This window comes from Mirounga angustirostris, unplaced genomic scaffold (genome assembly GCF_029215605.1).
Source record: "Mirounga angustirostris isolate CCGP_5_RB_7025 unplaced genomic scaffold, mMirAng1.0.hap1 SCAF_4, whole genome shotgun sequence".
NCBI classification, from domain to species: Eukaryota; Metazoa; Chordata; class Mammalia; order Carnivora; family Phocidae; genus Mirounga; species Mirounga angustirostris.
The window spans coordinates 118,070,304-118,089,497 of NW_026991712.1; the positions used below are offsets into that span (position 1 = coordinate 118,070,304).

Sequence of the window (19,194 nt, forward strand, 5' to 3'; positions counted from 1 at the left end):
ATTTCAACACTAATGATGAAGTATGAAGCAAAAAGTGGCAGGGGCATGTCAGTCGGTCTGCACGTCATAAATAAGCCAGAAAATCATTACAGATCAATGATGATGCATAGGTTTCTGGTGGCAGTGATAGCTGAGACATTCAACACCGAATCCACTTGGAAAACGTCCATCAGTGTCAAGGCTACGGAAGAAAATATTAAAACAGGACACCAAACCATTTTTCCCCTTCCCACTGAGTGTTTATTTTATAGCTTTTGCATCAGGTAATCAACTGAAACACTTCAACAACAGAAAGCTGGCAGAATGTTAAGGAAAAGAGTGATTATCTCTCCAACAGATGTGACAAATGGTTTCAAGTTGGAAACAGTATTGCATAAATGAATCAACCGAATGGGGGAGGGAGAAGAGAGGGAGAGCCGAGACAGAGGAAGGAGTGAGCATCTTCCAACATGGATTGTGATGGGGCAAAGGCACTGTTTAGCTGTCTGTAGTATTCAGAAAATAAAAGTCAAAATAGACAACCCATGTTTTCTCAAAATTACATTCTACACTGCTTTAGAGATGCTCACATACCTGACTCTCAATAGAAAGCTGGGGAAGCTGTCTAAAAAATCAGACAGACAGCACCAGTGGGTCTAACTCATAGGCTCACCAGTAATGTGTTTTAAAGAGATCATCACCATCAGGGTCCCTCTATCAATAGTACTGCAAAGGTCACAAAGCTGCATGAACTTAAATTACAGGATAAATCTGACTAACTGATCGCCCATTTCAATCTCTAAAATTCCCACTGCAGGAAATCAGAAAGTAAGCTCCACTCCAGAGGAGCTGAATTGGCAGTGCATTTGAAACAGGGATGCTTTTCCCTCAAAAGGCTGCCTGAGCAGCAGTTTAGCTGGCACGGTACAGCAATTCTGCATAGGGTAAATGGATGCAAAAATTTCACAGCCATTGCCCTGCTTCCTCTCAAAGTAAATAGCACTAATTTATGAAGAGGCAACTTTTCAAATCATAAAGTAGAAGCACCTGGGCCTCTTACAGACAAACTTCATAAAAGTTTACAGTACCGTACAGCATGGTACTTCTCATAATAAAGGCTTCTAGAACCTTAGGTGTGTTTGAGAATGATCAATGGGAAAACCCAGATAGATGGCTTACACAGATGTTCTCTCTGTGGAATTTGAATGTAAATTAAAATACCAGCTATGCACTTGGGAACCAGCCTTTAAATTCTCTAGTGCTTTTAAGAATTTTTATTTTATTTTATTAGAAAAAGAGAATCATTGTCTACAAACTATTTTCTTTCTAACTATGCAAATACAATGAGCAAATCATCTGCAATATCAAAATACTGTTTGTAAATCACTGATGGCACTAACAATTTTATGAATTTCCAATAGGACATAATATTGAGAAAGAGCAACAGATTTCAAATTATAGGCATTAACTGAATTTTAAGAATAGGAAATAAAATTTAAAGTTTAAAAGTCAGTTAAGTTTAAGTTCTCTGATTTTCAATAATTTAAACCCAATCATCAAGAATTCAGAAGCACCCAGTATGTTCAAAGTTGCACAAATGGGTATGGATGATAGAAAAGTAATCCCCATGCAATATTTTAAGTGTTGCTATCAGATATATTTAAGCGGTACTTTACAGATTAAAGCTCCGTAAAATCAAAATATATCCTCCCCATTACATTTTAAAACAGTCACAATAATTTATCGACAGTTGCCATTTCACAGCAATTAGAAAACAGGAGTTGACACAAGTTGAACAAAAAAAGTATTTTCCTCTTTTAGGAAATAAACATACGCATATATATATATACACACACACACACATACACACATAACATCATCTTTTAAAACTCAAAGTGGTTAATTTGCTTTTGTATTATAAAAAAAAATTCCCTATGGTCAAAATACTGAAAAAGCGCAAAGGCTGAAAAAAGAAAACCACATTTGCCACTTTAAAAAAATACATTATTGTCTCAGTGGTTCTATTTTTTTGATTATAAAGTTAGGTATTACGAGGACTCTGCACTCGTCAGACTCCCAGGACTGTACTGGACCAGACGGAATTCAATCTAACCCTTTCTCCGTCTCCAGGAAGGATACTCCCTAACCCATCCTACAAGATGAGAGAATACATGCCTCTCTTACGAACTGTTAAACTGGGAGAGAAAACATGCCCACCTGGAAGCAATCTAAGTCATAAAAGTTCATCAATCTGTGGGAGAGACCACCTGATTAAGAAAGCTATTTGGATATAAGTTAGGAGCTTTTGGAAGTATATAAACTCTTGTAGGTCACTAGAATACAGATTTAAAAAATGGTTTCTCCATAAATAACCATCTATTATGGGGGTTGGTAAACTACAACCCATGGTCCCTATCTGGCATGTCACCTGTCTTGGTAATAAAGTATTATTGGAACACAGCCATGCTCACTCATGTCTGTGTTGTCTATAGCGGCTTTTGTGTTCAAATGACAGGGCTGAGTAGTTTTGCTGGAGACTGTAGAGACTGCAAAGCCTAAAAGAGTTACCCTCTGGACCTTTGTAGGAGAAGTTTACTGAACCCATGACACAGGGCACTACGTGCTACTCTAGTTCCCTAAGAGTTAATGCACCTCAAGATTTTAGCGTGTCCTCCAAGAATAACCTGCATACTGGGGGGTTCCTTAACAGATTAAATGTCAAACACCCCACCCTTGAAGTGGTGCTTTCCTTTTGGGCAAGGGAATCATTTGTATAGATTTTCAATAAATATCCGTAAAAGTTAATAAATACACACACAAAAAGGAAGCCAAATAAGGAAAGTATACCTATCAATGTTCTCTTAATGTCTTCCTGTTAAGGGGGGGGGAGGAGTACTAAAATGATTCTCTGCCAACTTCCTTCAGCTTTTCTTTAAATTTGTTTGTTTTTTGATAAGTCATGCCCCCTCCTCACCCCCATACAATTAAGAACCTTTAAAGCAGCCTGCCTAAAATGTTTCTTTACCTAGTTTGGTGAGACTTTGTTCAGGAACAGTATTTATTTAAACTAAACATAGTAAAGATTATTCTTTTAGAAAATGTTCCTAAAATTCTTTATCTCTGTTACTCTAAGAGGGGTAAGATGGTACAGGGAAATTAAACTCTGCAAAATATACCTTAACAACCAGAGGTACAAAATAGCTACCATTTCTGAACGGTAACGTAAAATAAAAACAGACAAATCTCCCAAATTTGAAGAGCACATTTTCCCCTGCCCTGAGTCAGCTAATGAAGTCTTTTTCAAACATGGAACCTCCTGAACTCAAGCAGCTGTTCATGAATCTTTAAGAGTTCACAGGTGTTTCATATTTCCATAGTTGTTCAAACAGGGAAGATAAAACAGAGAAGATACTTATCGAACACAAATTTATATCAAGATTAACCGTTTTTTCAAACCAGGTTAGAAGTAGACTTTTCCCTTCTTTGTTAAAAAATGAACGGTACGGAACTGTACGTGAGAGATGTTTCCATCACCCCTTATGGTTCTACAGCGCGTTAACAGTTTCCAAAGTGCTTTCACGTGCCGTCTCATTTATTCCTCACAACACCCCTGTGAGGTAGGTACAGCAGGTATTAGTCTCCTCATTTCAAGATGAGGAAACTGAGGCAAAGAGAGGTTAAGTGACTTGCCCAAGATCACACGGCTGATAAGTGGCAGAGCCAGGACCAGAAATCAAATTTTCTGACTCCTCGGCCAGTACTCTTTCCACTCTAATTACTGCCCCCAATTATGAATAATGTTCTGTGTATCAAAATTGAAAGGTTACTGAAGTTCATTTCAGTGATGTTTAACAGTAAAGTTAATTGAGAACTACAAGAACAGGTCTGATGATTTTACTTGAATAATAAAACTGGTGCAAAACCACTTTTACGTAATTACTTACAACCTTTTGGTCCAAATACATAAAATATGCAATATTTACAGCAATTTCCTTTCTTTTTTTGTAAATGCAATGCTTTAAAACACATTATAAAGCACCTTAGTAAAAATAGTCTACAAGTAAAAGTACAGAAGTAGGAAAATCCTACCCATACCACAGCTCACTAATGGAGTTATAATATGGAATCACCAATATGTCAGTATACCGCTCTACAAATAACCCATGGAGGAACAAATACTAAACTTACTTTTTTGATATTAATGTGTGGAAGCCTTAATTAAAACTCCTGACAATGTCAACATTCTTTGAAGTATCTCCCCAATCTTAGATACTGGGGAGACGGGAATGAGAAATACTGCTTTGACTCTTTTTAAAATTGGTTTTTAACACTAATGATAAGTTTTTCTTTTTTAAAGAATATTAAAACGACCTACATAAATGTGGGCAATTCCAACTACAGCAGAAACATTCTTAGCAAATAGGATCAAACATTCCAATGAATTTCATGAGACATGATTCACAAAAACAAAACACACACTGCCAAACAGTTAATAACACTATTCAGTAGAGGTGTATAACCCAAACCTCCAGGTGAGGGCGGAAGTAGCAAATGGATTCATCTTCACTCATGGTTAGCTGGAAAAAAAATGCTTTATCAAAAAGACAGTATCAGAACTTGTGTTTAAAATTGTATTTAGCCTCCAATTAGACCTGCTATGTGTTTATTTTAGGTGATGTGTAGGCTTTTTCCAAGCAGGAGATTATAACTCCCACCAAAATTTAACCAGGAAAAAAGAAAAAAAGAAAAAAAAGGGAAGAAGAAAAAAAGGCCGAAACTGAAACCTCTTAGGCCACTGAAACTTACCAGCCAGCATCTACCTCCTCGGTGTTACTGTTCCCTAACTTGGCTCAATACACACGGTCTTACACACCAATTGCAACCTGACTTGTGGGGCCGAGAACGAAGGTGAAGACAGGGTCAAAGTTTTAGTTCAAGAACCTAAGAGTCACACCTTGTACTCAGTTCGATTTAGGGTAAATCTTTTCATAGAAAAAGTTTTGTGCAAGGATGTAGAGGTCTCCGTCTTTTTCCCGTACAGCGTGGGCTCTGATGAACTGGAACTGCTCCAGAGCAAATTCATAGAACTCATTCTCCATTTTCCAAATGTCAGACTGCTGCAGTTTTGCAATGGTTTGTTTAGTTGGGAGTTTCTTCTCCGTGGTTTTCCTAAGATGAGATTTCTTTCCTACTTACGAAGGAAAAAAGGAAAAGGTGAATAATTCTGAGAACACACAAAAGAGCGATGCTTCCTTACGTGGAGAAATGGATTAAGTTAATGTGGCACTTTGAAGGACAGTAACAGTGTTTTGCATTAATATCATTCAGGCGAAACTAGTGCCCTAATCATACTAGAACTGTGATTTATTCCTTTATAATGTAAATCCTGAACCTGTTAAAAGACTGAATGAGATGTCAAATAAGAAAAGTAAGGATCACCACTCAGTAAAGTGTAGGCTATCGCCTTACATGCTGTTCTAATCTCAAACGCTTGGTGCTCTAACTAGTTTATTTTTTAAATATGATAAAATATCTATTTTCAAACTTAATACTAATTTACCATAACCTACATTCTCTACGTGTGAGAAGCTAGGGTATATGCATACTCTAGAAGAGTCACTATATTGTATTGTATATTGTAATCAGCACGTGCTGATTATCACGGCCAGGACTCAGTCTCACCGTCCCACCCCTACTCCAAACAGCATTAGGCAGGTCTCAGGTGCAATACGGTCATAATGTTTGGTGTCTGGCATTAGTTAATATTACACATTTCTAACGAAGGCTGGTTCTGCAGATCGTATCTTTCCACTATTCCTTGAATGCCTTCTAATTATCATCTAATGCATGTTTATTTGCTCAAAAAATACTGAACGAACACCAGCTGTGTGCCAGGCTCTGTTTTGTACTGAAAATGCTAAGAAGAAACAGGCAATATACCTGCCTTTCTGGAGTTATATCTTGTGCTTTACTCAAGAAATGTCAAATCACACATATTTTTCAAGTTGCAAACAAACAAAGCTAAGGACAGCTTTAAAAAGAAACCCGTCCTTTATATACCTGTTCGGTAGAGTTCTGTAGCGCCCCTGAAGAACCGGGGCAAAGCCGCTTCCAGCAACATGATAAAATCTTCAAGCTCTTCAGTAACTCCCACCAGAAAGTATTCATTAATTAGGTTATACTTGGCTTGATCCATAGCCCACCTGCTTCCCACGTTCCTAAAACCAAAGAAAAGGAATTAAAAACCTGGCTGCGAAATCTGCTAAGTATTTTTGATGCCTCTGACACTATATATTATGGAGAAAATAAACACGTGTCCATCCAAAGCCTTAATGCCCTTTTATTAATGTCTTCGGTGGGGGGGGAGGGGGAAGTAAATTACTTGATTTCGAAGGTCCCTCCCAGTTCAACGAATCTATGAAATATACTAAAGCAGTTCAATTAAAATCTCCTCACTAAAGTCCAAAAGAGCAATACCCTTTTATTGCTCTAAGGCGGGAGTTGGCAAACTTTTTCTGTAAAGTGCCAGGGAGCAAGTATCTTTGGCTTTGCAGGCCATATGTTCTTGGTTACAAATATTAACTTTGATCTTGAAGCATGAAAACAGTCATGGACAATAATAAATGGAGATGGCTGTATTCCAATAAAACTTTATTTATAAAAACAGGTGATGGGCCAAATTTGGCCTCCAGGTTGTAATTTGCCAATCCCCATTCTAAGGATATGATTAAAAATTGAGAAGATGTTCTTCCTTTGTTTCCAGTTCTTCTTATGCTGTTATTATGCTTTGGTATAATCTATTGAGTAGGACCCTTAAGGTTCACAGTGATCCTGGGGCGCTTGGGTGGCTCAGTCGTTAAACATCTGCCTTCAGCTCAGGTCATGATCCCAGGGTCCTGGGATCAGGTCCCACATCGGGATCCCTGCTCAGCGGGAAGTTTGCTTCTCCCTCTCCCACTCCCCCTGCTTATGTTGCCTCTCTCGCGGTCTCTCTGTCGAAAAATAAAATCTTTAAAAAAAGAAAAAAAGGTTCACAGTGATCCAAATAACATGTCTCACATAATGAGAAAAAGAATGAAGGCATTCCTTGCACTTCTCATCATGGTTTTAAGGAAGACACTAACTCTGAATGAGTTCCTGTTTCTACTTTACCTATTAAAGCAATTAGAACAAATAAATATGTATAAAAATGTACCATTTTTAAAATTTTTTATTATGTTAATCACCATACATTGCATCATTAGTTTTTGAAAATGTACCATTTTTTTAAAAAACTGAAAACTCCGCACATTCTGAGGAAATAAACTCTTTATTAAAGATAAAATATCTATTTTCCACCCCACATTTATTAGCAGACTAAACTGCAACCATAACCTTGACTTCTCTCAAAGTAAAAAAATCAGTTAACAGTAAAACCAGGTGAATAATTTACCCACTAAGCCTTTTCTTGATCTAAACTGAATGGCTAAAAGCTTAGGAGAAAATGAGGTTTATGAAATGATCCCTGGCCTCTAATTAAGAGCTTTGCTGGAATATAGCAAAACATGTTAACACCAAAACCAAAAAACTACGGGGCGCCTGGGTGGCTCACTTGGTTAAGCGTCTGCCTTCAGCTCAGGTCATGATCTCAGGGTCCTGGGATCGAGTCCCGCATCGGGCTCCCTGCTCAGCGGGAAGCCTGCTTCTCCCTCTACCTCTGCCCCCTTCCCTGCTTGTACTCTCGCTCGCACTCTCTCAAATAATAAAATAAAATAAAAAACAAAAAAACGAAAAAAAAACCCAAATTAAAAACCAGCATCTGAGAAAACATTGCAAGGATATGATGTATGAAGAATCTCTTCAATGCGCTTAAAGGTAACTATAAAACTAGGTATTACTTAATCACATGTTATTTTTAGCCTGGTCTTTCACTAATTTCCCTATAGCTAGCCCTTGATTACTATGTTCACACTTGTGAAAAACAGATTATAGAGATAATAAAGAAGATCGTCAACTGAGCTAACTTTATGTCCCTACCAGCATTCGGAGCTGTGGCCACAGAAGAACGGGATTTGAAGCCAGAGCTTCTCCGCAGCACAGTCTGAGCCGCCCTCGGCTACACACTCATCAAAGGTCTGGAACAGACACAAAGCAGCACATATGAGTCATAGACGCGGGTCTCACCTACCAAACACCTTAACAGGGAAGTTATTAAATACATGGGCCGCAGCGGGTGGGATGAGCTAGTAATTAAAGAGGTAGGTGGGTTACGAAAGCACACTTGAGATATTAGGGAAAGTTAAAGGATTTTTTCCCCATCTTTGTTTAATGCTGATGTGTATAGGTTTTTTTGTTTGTTTTGTTTTCTTAACTGATGAAATATACCCTCCCCCACTCAGATAATAATTTGTCCTTGAGAGTAAGTACTGGTTTATGTTGAATCTGTGTATTTGTACTTTCTAGCCCCCTTACAAAGGAAATAAAAACAAGGCTAAAGATACTTTATGGGAAATAATCATTTGAAAAGAGTATAAAGGAGGACTACACTTAAAAGCCTTCTCTCCTTTTCGTGATAAACAAACAAAAACTCATTGTACAAAGCAGATACTGATGACCTGTGTGCCCTCCTGTCCAGGGCATCGGACTGAATTAATTAAAAGGGAAAGAGACTCACAGGTTACAAATCTAAAATTAATCAGCTTCACTTCCTCGAATACTTACTGTCTGTCACAGGCATTTTAACAGTAGGCACTACCTGTTTGAAATGATACTGAGATCCCAGAGAACAAACGTGGGAGCTCTGGTTGTCGTGGTGAGACATCTACAAATGCTACCTGTTATTTCTGAGAAGAGAAAGTGTGAAAGAATAGAAAGAGCACGAGAGCTGAGTCAAGGCTCTTAGGTTTCTGGAACCAGGTTTGACCTTATTGTAAGTAAGTCTTTAAGGACTCCAAACCTCAGTTTCTAACCTATACAATTAGATAAACTCAAAGGGCCCCTTTAACCAAAAATCTATGAGAATAGAGCCAAAAAATCCTTACACCTGGTGTTGGGTGGAGCTAGAGTGGAATGATTCTCTTTATTCTGGCAACATTCAAAAGACAACAGCAGACCACACACAGCCCAGAATTCACCCATTCCTTTTATAGATGATCTTCTCCATGATATAGCAAAAAGTCTATGACTTGGGTTTGAATCCTGAACCCAGAAAACTTAAGTTTTGTGTTTGTTTCCTTACCTAAAAAAGGAGGACATGATCTTACTTTGAGGAAGAAATAAAATCATGGATGTAAGAGAATCCACCACAGTGACTGCCCATTGTAGGCATCTGATAAAGGGAATGTGTCTACGTCTGTGCCTGTCTCTCTACCACCCCACCTCCCCAAGTCAAATACAATGTTTTGTTGGTTCTTGTTCTCCTTGACCTTCACAGCATTTGACCACCTCTCCTTTCTGAAAATCTCTTGGGTCTCTCTGCCCCTAATAGATCCTTGTCTATTTCTTTGGACACTCCCCTTTCTGGCTTTGTTGGTGCTCTGTGCCTTTCTGAATGTACTATCATTATCTTCTTTGAAGGCATGTTTTGGTCCTTCCACCAGGTATGGAAATTCATCTCCATGATCTTCTCTTTGCCCACTGCCTTCCTTAGCTTATTCACACTTTCTACTTCCTTGGCTTCATTTATAATTTCTAGGCAAAAGACTTCTAAATCTGTACCTCCAGATCCATCACTTCTCATCTTCTAATACCTAGTGTGCGTGTTCATTTGAATTTCCAATATTACCTCATGCTCAATACTTCTGGCAAAAGGATTACGTTGCCCATGTAATTCAGACTGAAGATCTCAGAACATTTACGAATCTTTCTTCTCCCTCACCTAACATCGTTGAGGTAATGTCTTTCCAATCCATCTTTTCTTTTGTCAATCTTGCTTCTATCAGGGTCCCACATGCCGTGTCTCCATTGTTACAATCACTTTCTAATGGGCTGGCTCCCTTCCCTCCTTCCTTCAATTCCTTCAACCTGCTCTGTACAGTTACCAGATTAGTCTAAGGAGTCACTTCTAACATCCTCTACTCAGAAACCTTCAATGGTTTCCAATGTCTCAACAACAACAAAAAAATCCAAACTTTTATCCTGGCTTTAAAAAATGCTTCATATTCTGACCTCGAAATGCTAGTCTAGCCTTATCTCTATGTGTAACTTCCATGTTTACCAGATTAGCCTGTTTTGTAGTTTCTCAAGCATGTGATATGGACCTTAAATCTATATACCTTTGCTGATTTCTCTAAAAGTGCCTTCCTTCTACCAATCTTGTTTACATGAAGACTATCTTTCCAATGATTCTGGCCCAAAGTTACTCTTACTTTCTTTGGGCTCGTATAAATTAATTGTATACTGCCTGGTAATAGCCAGCTTTTAGGATCCAGGTATGTATATCTATATATACATCTTTATCTGAAGAACTTGCTTCATATACTTTTTTTTTTAATGTGTATTATGTTCTCTCTCAACTACAATGAAAACTTCTTTGAGGGATCATGCAGTATGCATTTGTGTCCTCCAAAGCACACAATCTATTGCCATTCAAACTGTCTGCACAATTGGTAGTGGAAATAACTGGAAAGACTGCATTTCAGGGATTTACATAAATTTTAAAGGCACAGTTCTAGTGAAGATGAAGATAGGGGCAGGAACATTTTTTCATGAAGCATTTTCATAGTCCTTAGAGTTCTCTCAAATTCTCTTAGGATCTCTCTGTAGCTAGCTAGATTTACATACATAAAGTATACACACACACACGTAAAGTGAAAACACCTCAGTTTACTCTTAAGACTCAATAAACCCCATGTCAGTGGCCATAACATTATTTCTGAATTTTATGAGATGGTCTGACTCACTTTCTAAAAAGTAGTTTTATTATCATTTATGGCAACTTGTAGCTCATAAAAATAAAACAACCAATGTATGTATCTAACTCTACCATGTTCCAATTTCCAAGAAATCTTTGGCTCAATGATCTGGGTGATGATATATTAGAAGGTTTCTGATTCCATGCCTATCCAATTTAAAAAAGATCCTAGATCATAGTAGTGCTTCTGAAGCTCAGAAGAAGTGCTCTGCTTCTTTACCCCTCTACCTGATTAGAGTCCTGATAGAAAATAAATGAATTATTAAGGTGATTGTGGGTGAACACACAATCTCTGCTACCATTTTGTGTGTGTAAGATTCAAAGACACTGAAAAGATTCTGCTTAAATATAAGAAACTAGGATATTAAAATGCTGCAATATTAAAAATTTCCATAGAGTTACTCAATTTCGGGGAATTTAAATATCCACTACTAGAATAAAAACTGATTAAAGAATAAGCATGCATTAAATTAGTCTCTAGTTAGCCAACTCCTAATTCCTGTGCTCTTGAAGTATTTTGGCATTTCAAATAAAACAATGTGTAGATAATCTTCAAGTCTTTTTCTGGCCAGTAGTTTTAAATCTGCTAGCCCACTCTGGCAGTCTCCAAAATTCACTCTTCCATTCTTCCAGAGTCACAGAGTTTTAGCCTCTCTTGCAGTTAGGTATAGCCATGTGACCAAGTTCTTGTCAGCAGACTAAAGGCAGAAGTGATATGAGCAGGTTCTGGGTCACTTGGTTAAAAGGAAATTGCTTGCCCTCCACTTCCTTCCTTTCCAACAGGCTGGAAGGCAGAAGTAGTGGTGACCCAAATTCAATAAGCACATAAGGACAACCTCCTAAAGAACAGCAGAATAACAATATGGAAGGAAACCAGGTCCCTGAATGTGTGGAGCAAAGTTGCTCTAAGAGTCTAGACCCCTCACTTTTAGGCTTTTAAGTATGATAAAATTAAATAATCTTATTAAGGGGCACCTGGTGTGGCTCAGCAGGTTAAGCCTCTGACTTCAGTTCAGGTCATGATCTCAGGGTTCTGGGATGGAGCCCCATGTAGAGCTCTGTGTCCCTCACGTTCCACACTCAGTGGAGAGTCTACTTCTCCCTCTCCCTCTCCTTCTGCCCCTTTCTCCCTGGTCATGCTCTCTCTCTCAAATAAATAAAATCTTAAAAAAATAAAATAATCTTATTTAAATTATTTGGGCTTCTAGGGGCACCTGGGTGGCTCAGATGGTTAAGCATCTGCCTTCGGCTCAGGTCATGATCCCAGGGTCCTGGGATCGAGCCCCACATCGGGCTCCCCACTCAGCGGGAAGCCTGCTTCTCCCTCTCCCACTCCCCCTGCTTGTGTTCCCTCTCTTGCTGTGTCTCTGTCAAATAAATAAAAAATCTTAAAAAAAAATTATGAACAGTTTTTTCACTTAAAAACCATCTATATTTAGAAAGAACAATTCATTGTGAGCAAGATACAGATGTTTTTAAAAAGCATGAAATATTAAAATGTTCTTCAGATTATTTAGATTATTAGTTTAGATATTTAACTCCCTAAAACTGAAGTTTAAAAAAAGCAATCAAAATGTGATGCTTCATAGTGATGGCAATTATATTTACATTCAAATCCTTTTCTGCAAAGGATCTTGCTTCACACTTTATACAGAAAACTGAAGCTAAGAGTAAGCTCCCAGGATTTCCTGCTTAGACAAAAGCTTATCTGCATCTCTAGCCCCCTGCTGCCCTCATCTTTAAAGAGGTATTTCCTTCTCCTATCTTTGAATACCATCCTCACCCCCTTCTGAGACCCTGCTCCATCAATTTTTCTCTAGTCTCTTGTATCAGCCATCACCCCTGCTCTCTTTAGATATATAATATGCCCAAGTGTCTATCATCTTAAAGAAACATTGCCTGATGTTTTTTGTTCGTTCTAAAGCCAAACCTCTATCTCAAGAGTGGTCTTTCCTCTGAGTCTTAACTTCATTTCTCAGTTACTCCTCGACCCTTTGGATTCTACTTACATTACTTTTTCAAACAACCCTAATGACCTCCCCAGTGACAAATCTAAGGGACAGTTTTAAATCCTCAATTCCTGCTAACTCCTTTGCAGCTGAAATTATTTTCCATCTATTTAGACTCATCGGGTTTGTCTTCTGATTCTCTGACCTCAGGCTCCTTGCCATGCTCCTCTTTCTCTGTCTACTCCTTAAATGCTAGCACGCCCCAGAGCTACATACTGGCTCCCCTTCTTTTTCTTCTTCCTTTTTCATTTGGTCCTCTTTTTATATTCTAGGTCTTCCAAGTGCAATTTCATTCAATCCCTTGTTTCAACTCTCACCTAATGCTGATGACTCCCAAATCTGTAATTTAGTTCAGACCTATTTCTTGAGATACAAATATAATTTCTAGTGGATACCTCCACTTACTTATACATGATTAAAAAATAATATCCAATCTGAACTCAACATCTTTCTTCAACTCCATGATAACAACTCTTCTGTTTTCTCTCTTTTGATGAAAGGAAACACCTACAGTCCCATCAGAAACCTGGGAAGAAGACAAGTCAAGGCTGACTCTGGGTTGTGCACTTTTTACTGAGAGAATACTGGTCTATATGAAGCTTTCAAATAAATATGAGCTGTAAAGAATTATACTGTTTTCCTGTGATGTTTTTTACATATAAAATACTACCTATGCAAACAATAATTTTTTCACATGCCTTTGTGAGACAGAATTGTAAAATTCACCAGTGTCAGGGGATTGTGAATTGCTAAGAAATATGGAGGCAGTATTTTTTAAGTTAATGACAGAATCAGGTAGCACTAAGTATGAATTTCTTCTAACCTCATTACTCCCTTGTATAAACTAATACATATTTTTAGGTAGAATACTTTAAATTCACTATAATACTTAGAGCTGTCAATAAGTCTAGTTAATTTAGAGTAAGAAATAAAAAGAATACAAATTGGGGTAGGCATTATAATCCCTGGGACCAATGAGTACTTCTTAACAAACATAAACTGATTCTCTTTTAGACTGTTATTTAGAGCATGTAACTATTTACTCTTTCTAGATATATGACCCCTCCCCCTTGGTGTTCCACTAACAAAACAATAGTTAATAAAAAATTTTTAATAATCTATAGGGCAGTTCAAAGCCAAAATACTTATTTATAATTTTAGAAAATGGGAGTGATGAGAATTATAGGCACAGTTAATATTACTTAGAAGTTGTAAGAAGCCCTACACTGAAAGGAGGACTGAGAGACAAGCTATGGTTATTCAAACTTGGGTATTTGGTTGATATTTTCTCAAATGAACAAAGTGTACCTGCCTCTTGGCAGAAAACAGTGACAGTGTTAGTAGCCCAGTGGTTCCCAAAGGGAGCTGTTCTGATCCAGCAGGTGACATTTGGCAATGTCTACAGACATTTTTGGTTCTCACAATTGGGGGGTGTGGGGGGTGCTACTAGTTAGGGGTCAGAGATACTGGTTAACATCTTATGTGTATAGAAAGCCCCTCATGACAAGGAGTTCTCTGGCCCAAAACAAGAATAGTGTTGAGGCTGAGAAATCCTGTGGCAGCCGGTGACAAAAGTTAAGCTTTCGGGCACCTGGGTGGCTCAGTTGGTTAAGCGACGGCCTTTGGCTCAGGTCATGATCCTGGAGTCCCGGGATCGAGTCCCGCATCGGGCTCCCTGCTCAGCAGGGAGTCTGCTTCTCCCTCTGACCCTCCTCCCTCTCATGCTCTCTGTCTCTCATTCTCTCTCTCTCAAAAAAAAAAAAAAAAAAAAAAAGTTAAGCTTTCAAGGAAAAAATAAAGTTTTGGAAAACCCAATCTGCCACCTTAAGTTTGACAGTTTCCCAATACTTAAAAGACTTCTCTGATGAGATCAGTGGTGATATTGATGAATGTGAATTTCTGATACTGTATAATAAAATATGTCAACATTTGGATGGTCCACATAACTTAGTGTATGAATATGTTTCCAATGACCAATGCATGAGGTTATACAATTATGCTCAGTTAAAAAATCCATTCAAAGTGTAAAATATATCATCAATGGATTTTAATATAGCAGAGCATAAAAAGTTCACTGCTGTTGTTTCAGATTCCATACTTCAACAACTTTAAGAAACTACTACTTGTCAAGTTTTAGTGCAATATTAAAGAAGAACATCCACAATCTTCTCAAAGGCTCTTAAAATCCTCCCTTTTCCAATTACATATCTGTGTAAACCTGATTTTCTTTATACACCTCAACCAAAAGAACATATTCAACAGATGGATTCAATAGCAGATATGAAAATCCAACTCTCTATATTAAGCCAGATATTTAAAACAATTGCAAAAATGTAAAACACATCTCTTTATACTTTTTGGTTATCTGCATTAAAAAATGGTTATTTGCATTAAAATATATTATTTATGTTATATGATGCGTTTCCTGTTATTTTTAAATTAATATTTTTAAAATTTCCCTGTAAATTGGTGTATTTATTGATATTGATAAATATCACACAAACAAAAGCTCTTTGGGGGTCGGTCCTCAATAACTTAAGAGTAAATGGAGTTCTAAGACTATAAAGTTTGAGAATCACTGATTTCTCTATATAGTTCTTTAATGCTGACCTCTGTATTATTTTCTAGGTTCTGGGCAAAGATTATACTAAATAAACCTCCAGTTACAAATATAAAGAACAGAGTATTTGAAATCTCCCAATCTTTTGTTCCTTACAAGATCAACTGAAAGCTATCATAGGTATACATATGCCTGAAATGTGTTTGAAATTACTGTTTGACAGTGTAAGGAGGAAGCAGTTTAGATTATGAGTTACTGCAGTTTAAAACACAATAGTTGCCATGAGTGCTGAACTAAATATTATCTAATAGGCTTCCAAGTATCACCTGATGTGTAAACAATATACATTTAAAGGAAAGGAGGAAGAAGTGTTGGAGTGAATTTAGAAATAACTATCAACAAATTCTGAAGTACTAGGTCACAAAAGTGTTATTAGATTTTATAAAATGTCATAGAATCACCATTTATTTAATATATAATTTCAATGGAAATGAAGCCAATGCAAGGTATTTCCAACCTTTGCCAGGTATTTCCTACATCATCATAGCCACATTTTAATCACCCTTATCTTCAAATACCCTGCCATTTAAAAAAATGTTATATGCCATGCAGTTATCAACTCTATAGATATGAGTTTATTAATGAATGAAAGCCCTTCCTAGTTAAAGGTATGAAGTTATTTGCAATAAAACAATATTACTTAACTAATTAGGTCCCAGAATGTTGCCAACACTTGTGTCATGAGAAACAAGCCAAATTATTAAAAATGTGTATGTTTCAATATGTTTCAAGACCAAAGGGTCCATTTTGCCTATCATAAAGCAAAATAATTGTTCACTTTAATAAAGCATTTGTAGATGGCCCTGTCTTCATGAGAATTAAGGTAATACAAAAGTATTTTTCCGATGTTACTAGTACTATATCTAAATAAACGGGCGTAGTAATATGTATTTTATAATGACATAAAAAGACAAAACCAAAAACAAACCAAGCGCTATCATTATTTGGGTGAAGAATGGTTAAGTCTCCAGGCTTGGAGAGCATATCTACTTAAATCTTTCAAATATGAAAGGAAAATAATGTTAAAATATCTGCCTGAATTTTTCTGTGGGTATGAAAATGTAATTTGGGAACATCTCTCATATACAAATGTTGGGTAGCATGTTGCATTCCCTCCCTCCTTTTTAAAGGGAATAGAGGGCTTAAGACGGTGAGCTCTGGAATTAGAGTACTTGTGTATAAATTCCAGCTCTACCACTTACTGGTAGTATAACACTGGACAAGGTACTTAACCTTTTGTGCCTCAGTTTCCTTATCTGTAAAATAGAGACAAGGACAGCAGCTACCCTACAGAACCATTGCACAGGCTACCTGGAAAAATAAATACATATATATATATATAACTTAAAACAGTACTTGATACACAATAAGCACTCAATAGATGTGAACTATTAGTGTTATATTAAGTATTATTATTACCTAATTCCCCAAACTACATAGGGCAGCAACCACTAAACCATGGTATCCAGGGCTGACAGTGACAGATGGTGTATGTAGGAACCGATGTGACTGCAAATCTTTTCCTTATCCACATTAATATTCTTTTGGTCAACATGGGAGGTGGATATTAACATTTACTGAGTAAAACAGTGTAAATGAAAGGGCTAAAATTAAAAAAAAAAAAGGAAGGAAGGAAGAAAGGAAGGGAAGGAAGGAAGGGAGAGAGGAAAGGAGGAAGAAGTGCTGGAGTGAATTTAGAAATAACTATCAACAAATTCTGAAGTACTAGGTCACAAAAGAGTTTTATTATTAGATTTTATAAAATGTTGTAGAATCACCATAATATCCTAAGTATATATATATATATTTTAGAAGATTGATACTAAGAGATCAGTGGACACTTGAAAAAAAAAAAAGGTCTGGTCAGTTATCTGTGTTTGGATCAGTACCTTCGGCCTAAAGCTTTGAGACTAAGGAAAGAAACAGCAATTTCTAGAAAAGAGAAAAAAGTAAATAAAACAACAAAAAAATCACCTCCTCATGTGACAGAGAAGGCACATGTAACTTAAGTGAGAAATTGTCAGATGTTTATTATTATATCAGGTATCTAGCATCATGATTACACAACACTTTAGGCTCAAAAGGTGCAGAATTCACTCATTCAACTCATTTGCTAAGCACTTAACAGATGAATTAGGCAACTGTGCTAAACACTAGGGAAACAAGGAAGAATGAAATATAGCCCCTGCTTCAGGAAGTTCACAACCTTTTGGAGAAGACATATATGGAAACAAATAACTCAATTACTACAAATAAATGCTTTAAAAAAGGGGTTTGGATGGAGCGCTCTGGGAGCTTTAAAAGCAACATGACTAACTGCCTATGGGGCACTAGAAAAGACTTCATCGAAGAGCTAACATTTGGGCTAGACCTACAAAGTGGACAGTTTTCCAGAGTGAAGGAGAGACATTCTAAGTCAGAAGTGTGAGGCAATAGTTAAGTTTGGAGAAAGGAACACTTCACGTGGCTGAAGCACTGGGCACCTGAGGGAAAATAAGGCAGGAGAAGTTAAGTCTCAGCTTGCGTCAGACTGTGTCTCTTGTGCCTTGGGCAAACTTGTGAGCAATAGGGTCCCAGTAAAGGTGTCCCACCAGAAAAGTGACAAATCAGTTGGTATCTCAGAAAAATAACACTGGTGCTACTCTAGAGGATGCACTTAAATAGAAGACAACCCAAATTTGAACCTGCCGATAAGTAAGAACTGTTACTATTCTCATCTTGTCTGAAAAAAAAAAACAGCTGCTTTAGCAAAAAAGTGTTCCTAAACCGATGATTACAATTCAATATAAATTGCCACCATGGAGACTAAAAGAACCAAAGTACTTACACAAAACCTCATATGAATGAGTAATTATAATGGTCTCACAGAAAATCGTTAGGACTATAGTAAGAGAAACATTCAGCCCTGGAACTAAAGTAAAATATCTTTTTTAAATGACAAAAAATTATGCGTACATCAAAATATCAACTATAAGTTTTACTTTTGTTTCTTTATACTTTTGGGTTCTTTTCAAAATTTCCACAGTAAGTAGTACATTTAGAATTAGCAAAAAAATTTTAAAAGCACACTGTTCATTGCAGTTGATAAACAATTATCTTTATAAACATCTTAAAACTAAAACATTACCTTTTTGTCTCCTTGTTTTCGTCTTCTTAACCCTGGTCTATAATCATCTCCAAATCTCAGAAAGTAATAGTAAGATACTAGCCTCTCGATAGGATCCCTTATGACATTAATGTAAATTGGTTTCTTCTTCACACCAAATCTGAAGCAGAAGGAAACATAAAAGGTGAAATCTATATTTTTGTTCTGTTTTGGGGTGTCCTGAAATTAGAAGTTTGAGGTATAGATTCTATATGGAAAGAAGAACATGAGTTTATTTAAATAACAGAATATGTAGAGATTAGGAAATAGTTTATGATTATTTATGTTACAATACAGTAAAAAGGAAGTAAGAATTTAAAAATCACTGCGGAAGATAAAGAAGAGAAGGGAAATTTGAATGAAAGACAATTTTATATTTTACTGGCAAGAATTACATGAAGCATTTTAATTTCATGTAGCAATGATTTCTCACTTCTGGCCCATCAAACCAGACACACGTTATCAATAGATACAGTGTTAAATCCACACAAGCGTGACCACTGGAGTCTACCTTCTGCTAGTGCTGATTTTAAAGACAACAGTGAAAGAC

The 19,194-nt window shown here is 37.0% G+C and overlaps 1 protein-coding gene across 2 annotated transcripts in view; it reads right to left on the bottom strand.

The window, feature by feature from the left end:
- Nucleotides 1–215: 215 nt before the first annotated feature.
- HS2ST1 (heparan sulfate 2-O-sulfotransferase 1) overlaps nt 216–19,194 on the bottom strand; it is a 171,574-nt gene continuing 152,595 nt past the window's right edge. The window contains exons 4-7 of one of the 2 annotated variants that reach the window (XM_045897276.3): nt 18,627–18,765; nt 7,996–8,093; nt 6,040–6,197; nt 216–5,170 (exon numbers count right to left, since the gene is read on the bottom strand). In XM_045897276.3, the coding sequence (XP_045753232.1) occupies nt 4,941–5,170; nt 6,040–6,197; nt 7,996–8,093; nt 18,627–18,765 (625 nt within the window). In that variant the 3' untranslated portion in view covers nt 216–4,940. The remainder of the gene's footprint in view (nt 5,171–6,039; nt 6,198–7,995; nt 8,094–18,626; nt 18,766–19,194) is intronic. The other variant, XM_045897277.3, reaches the window with a different exon arrangement.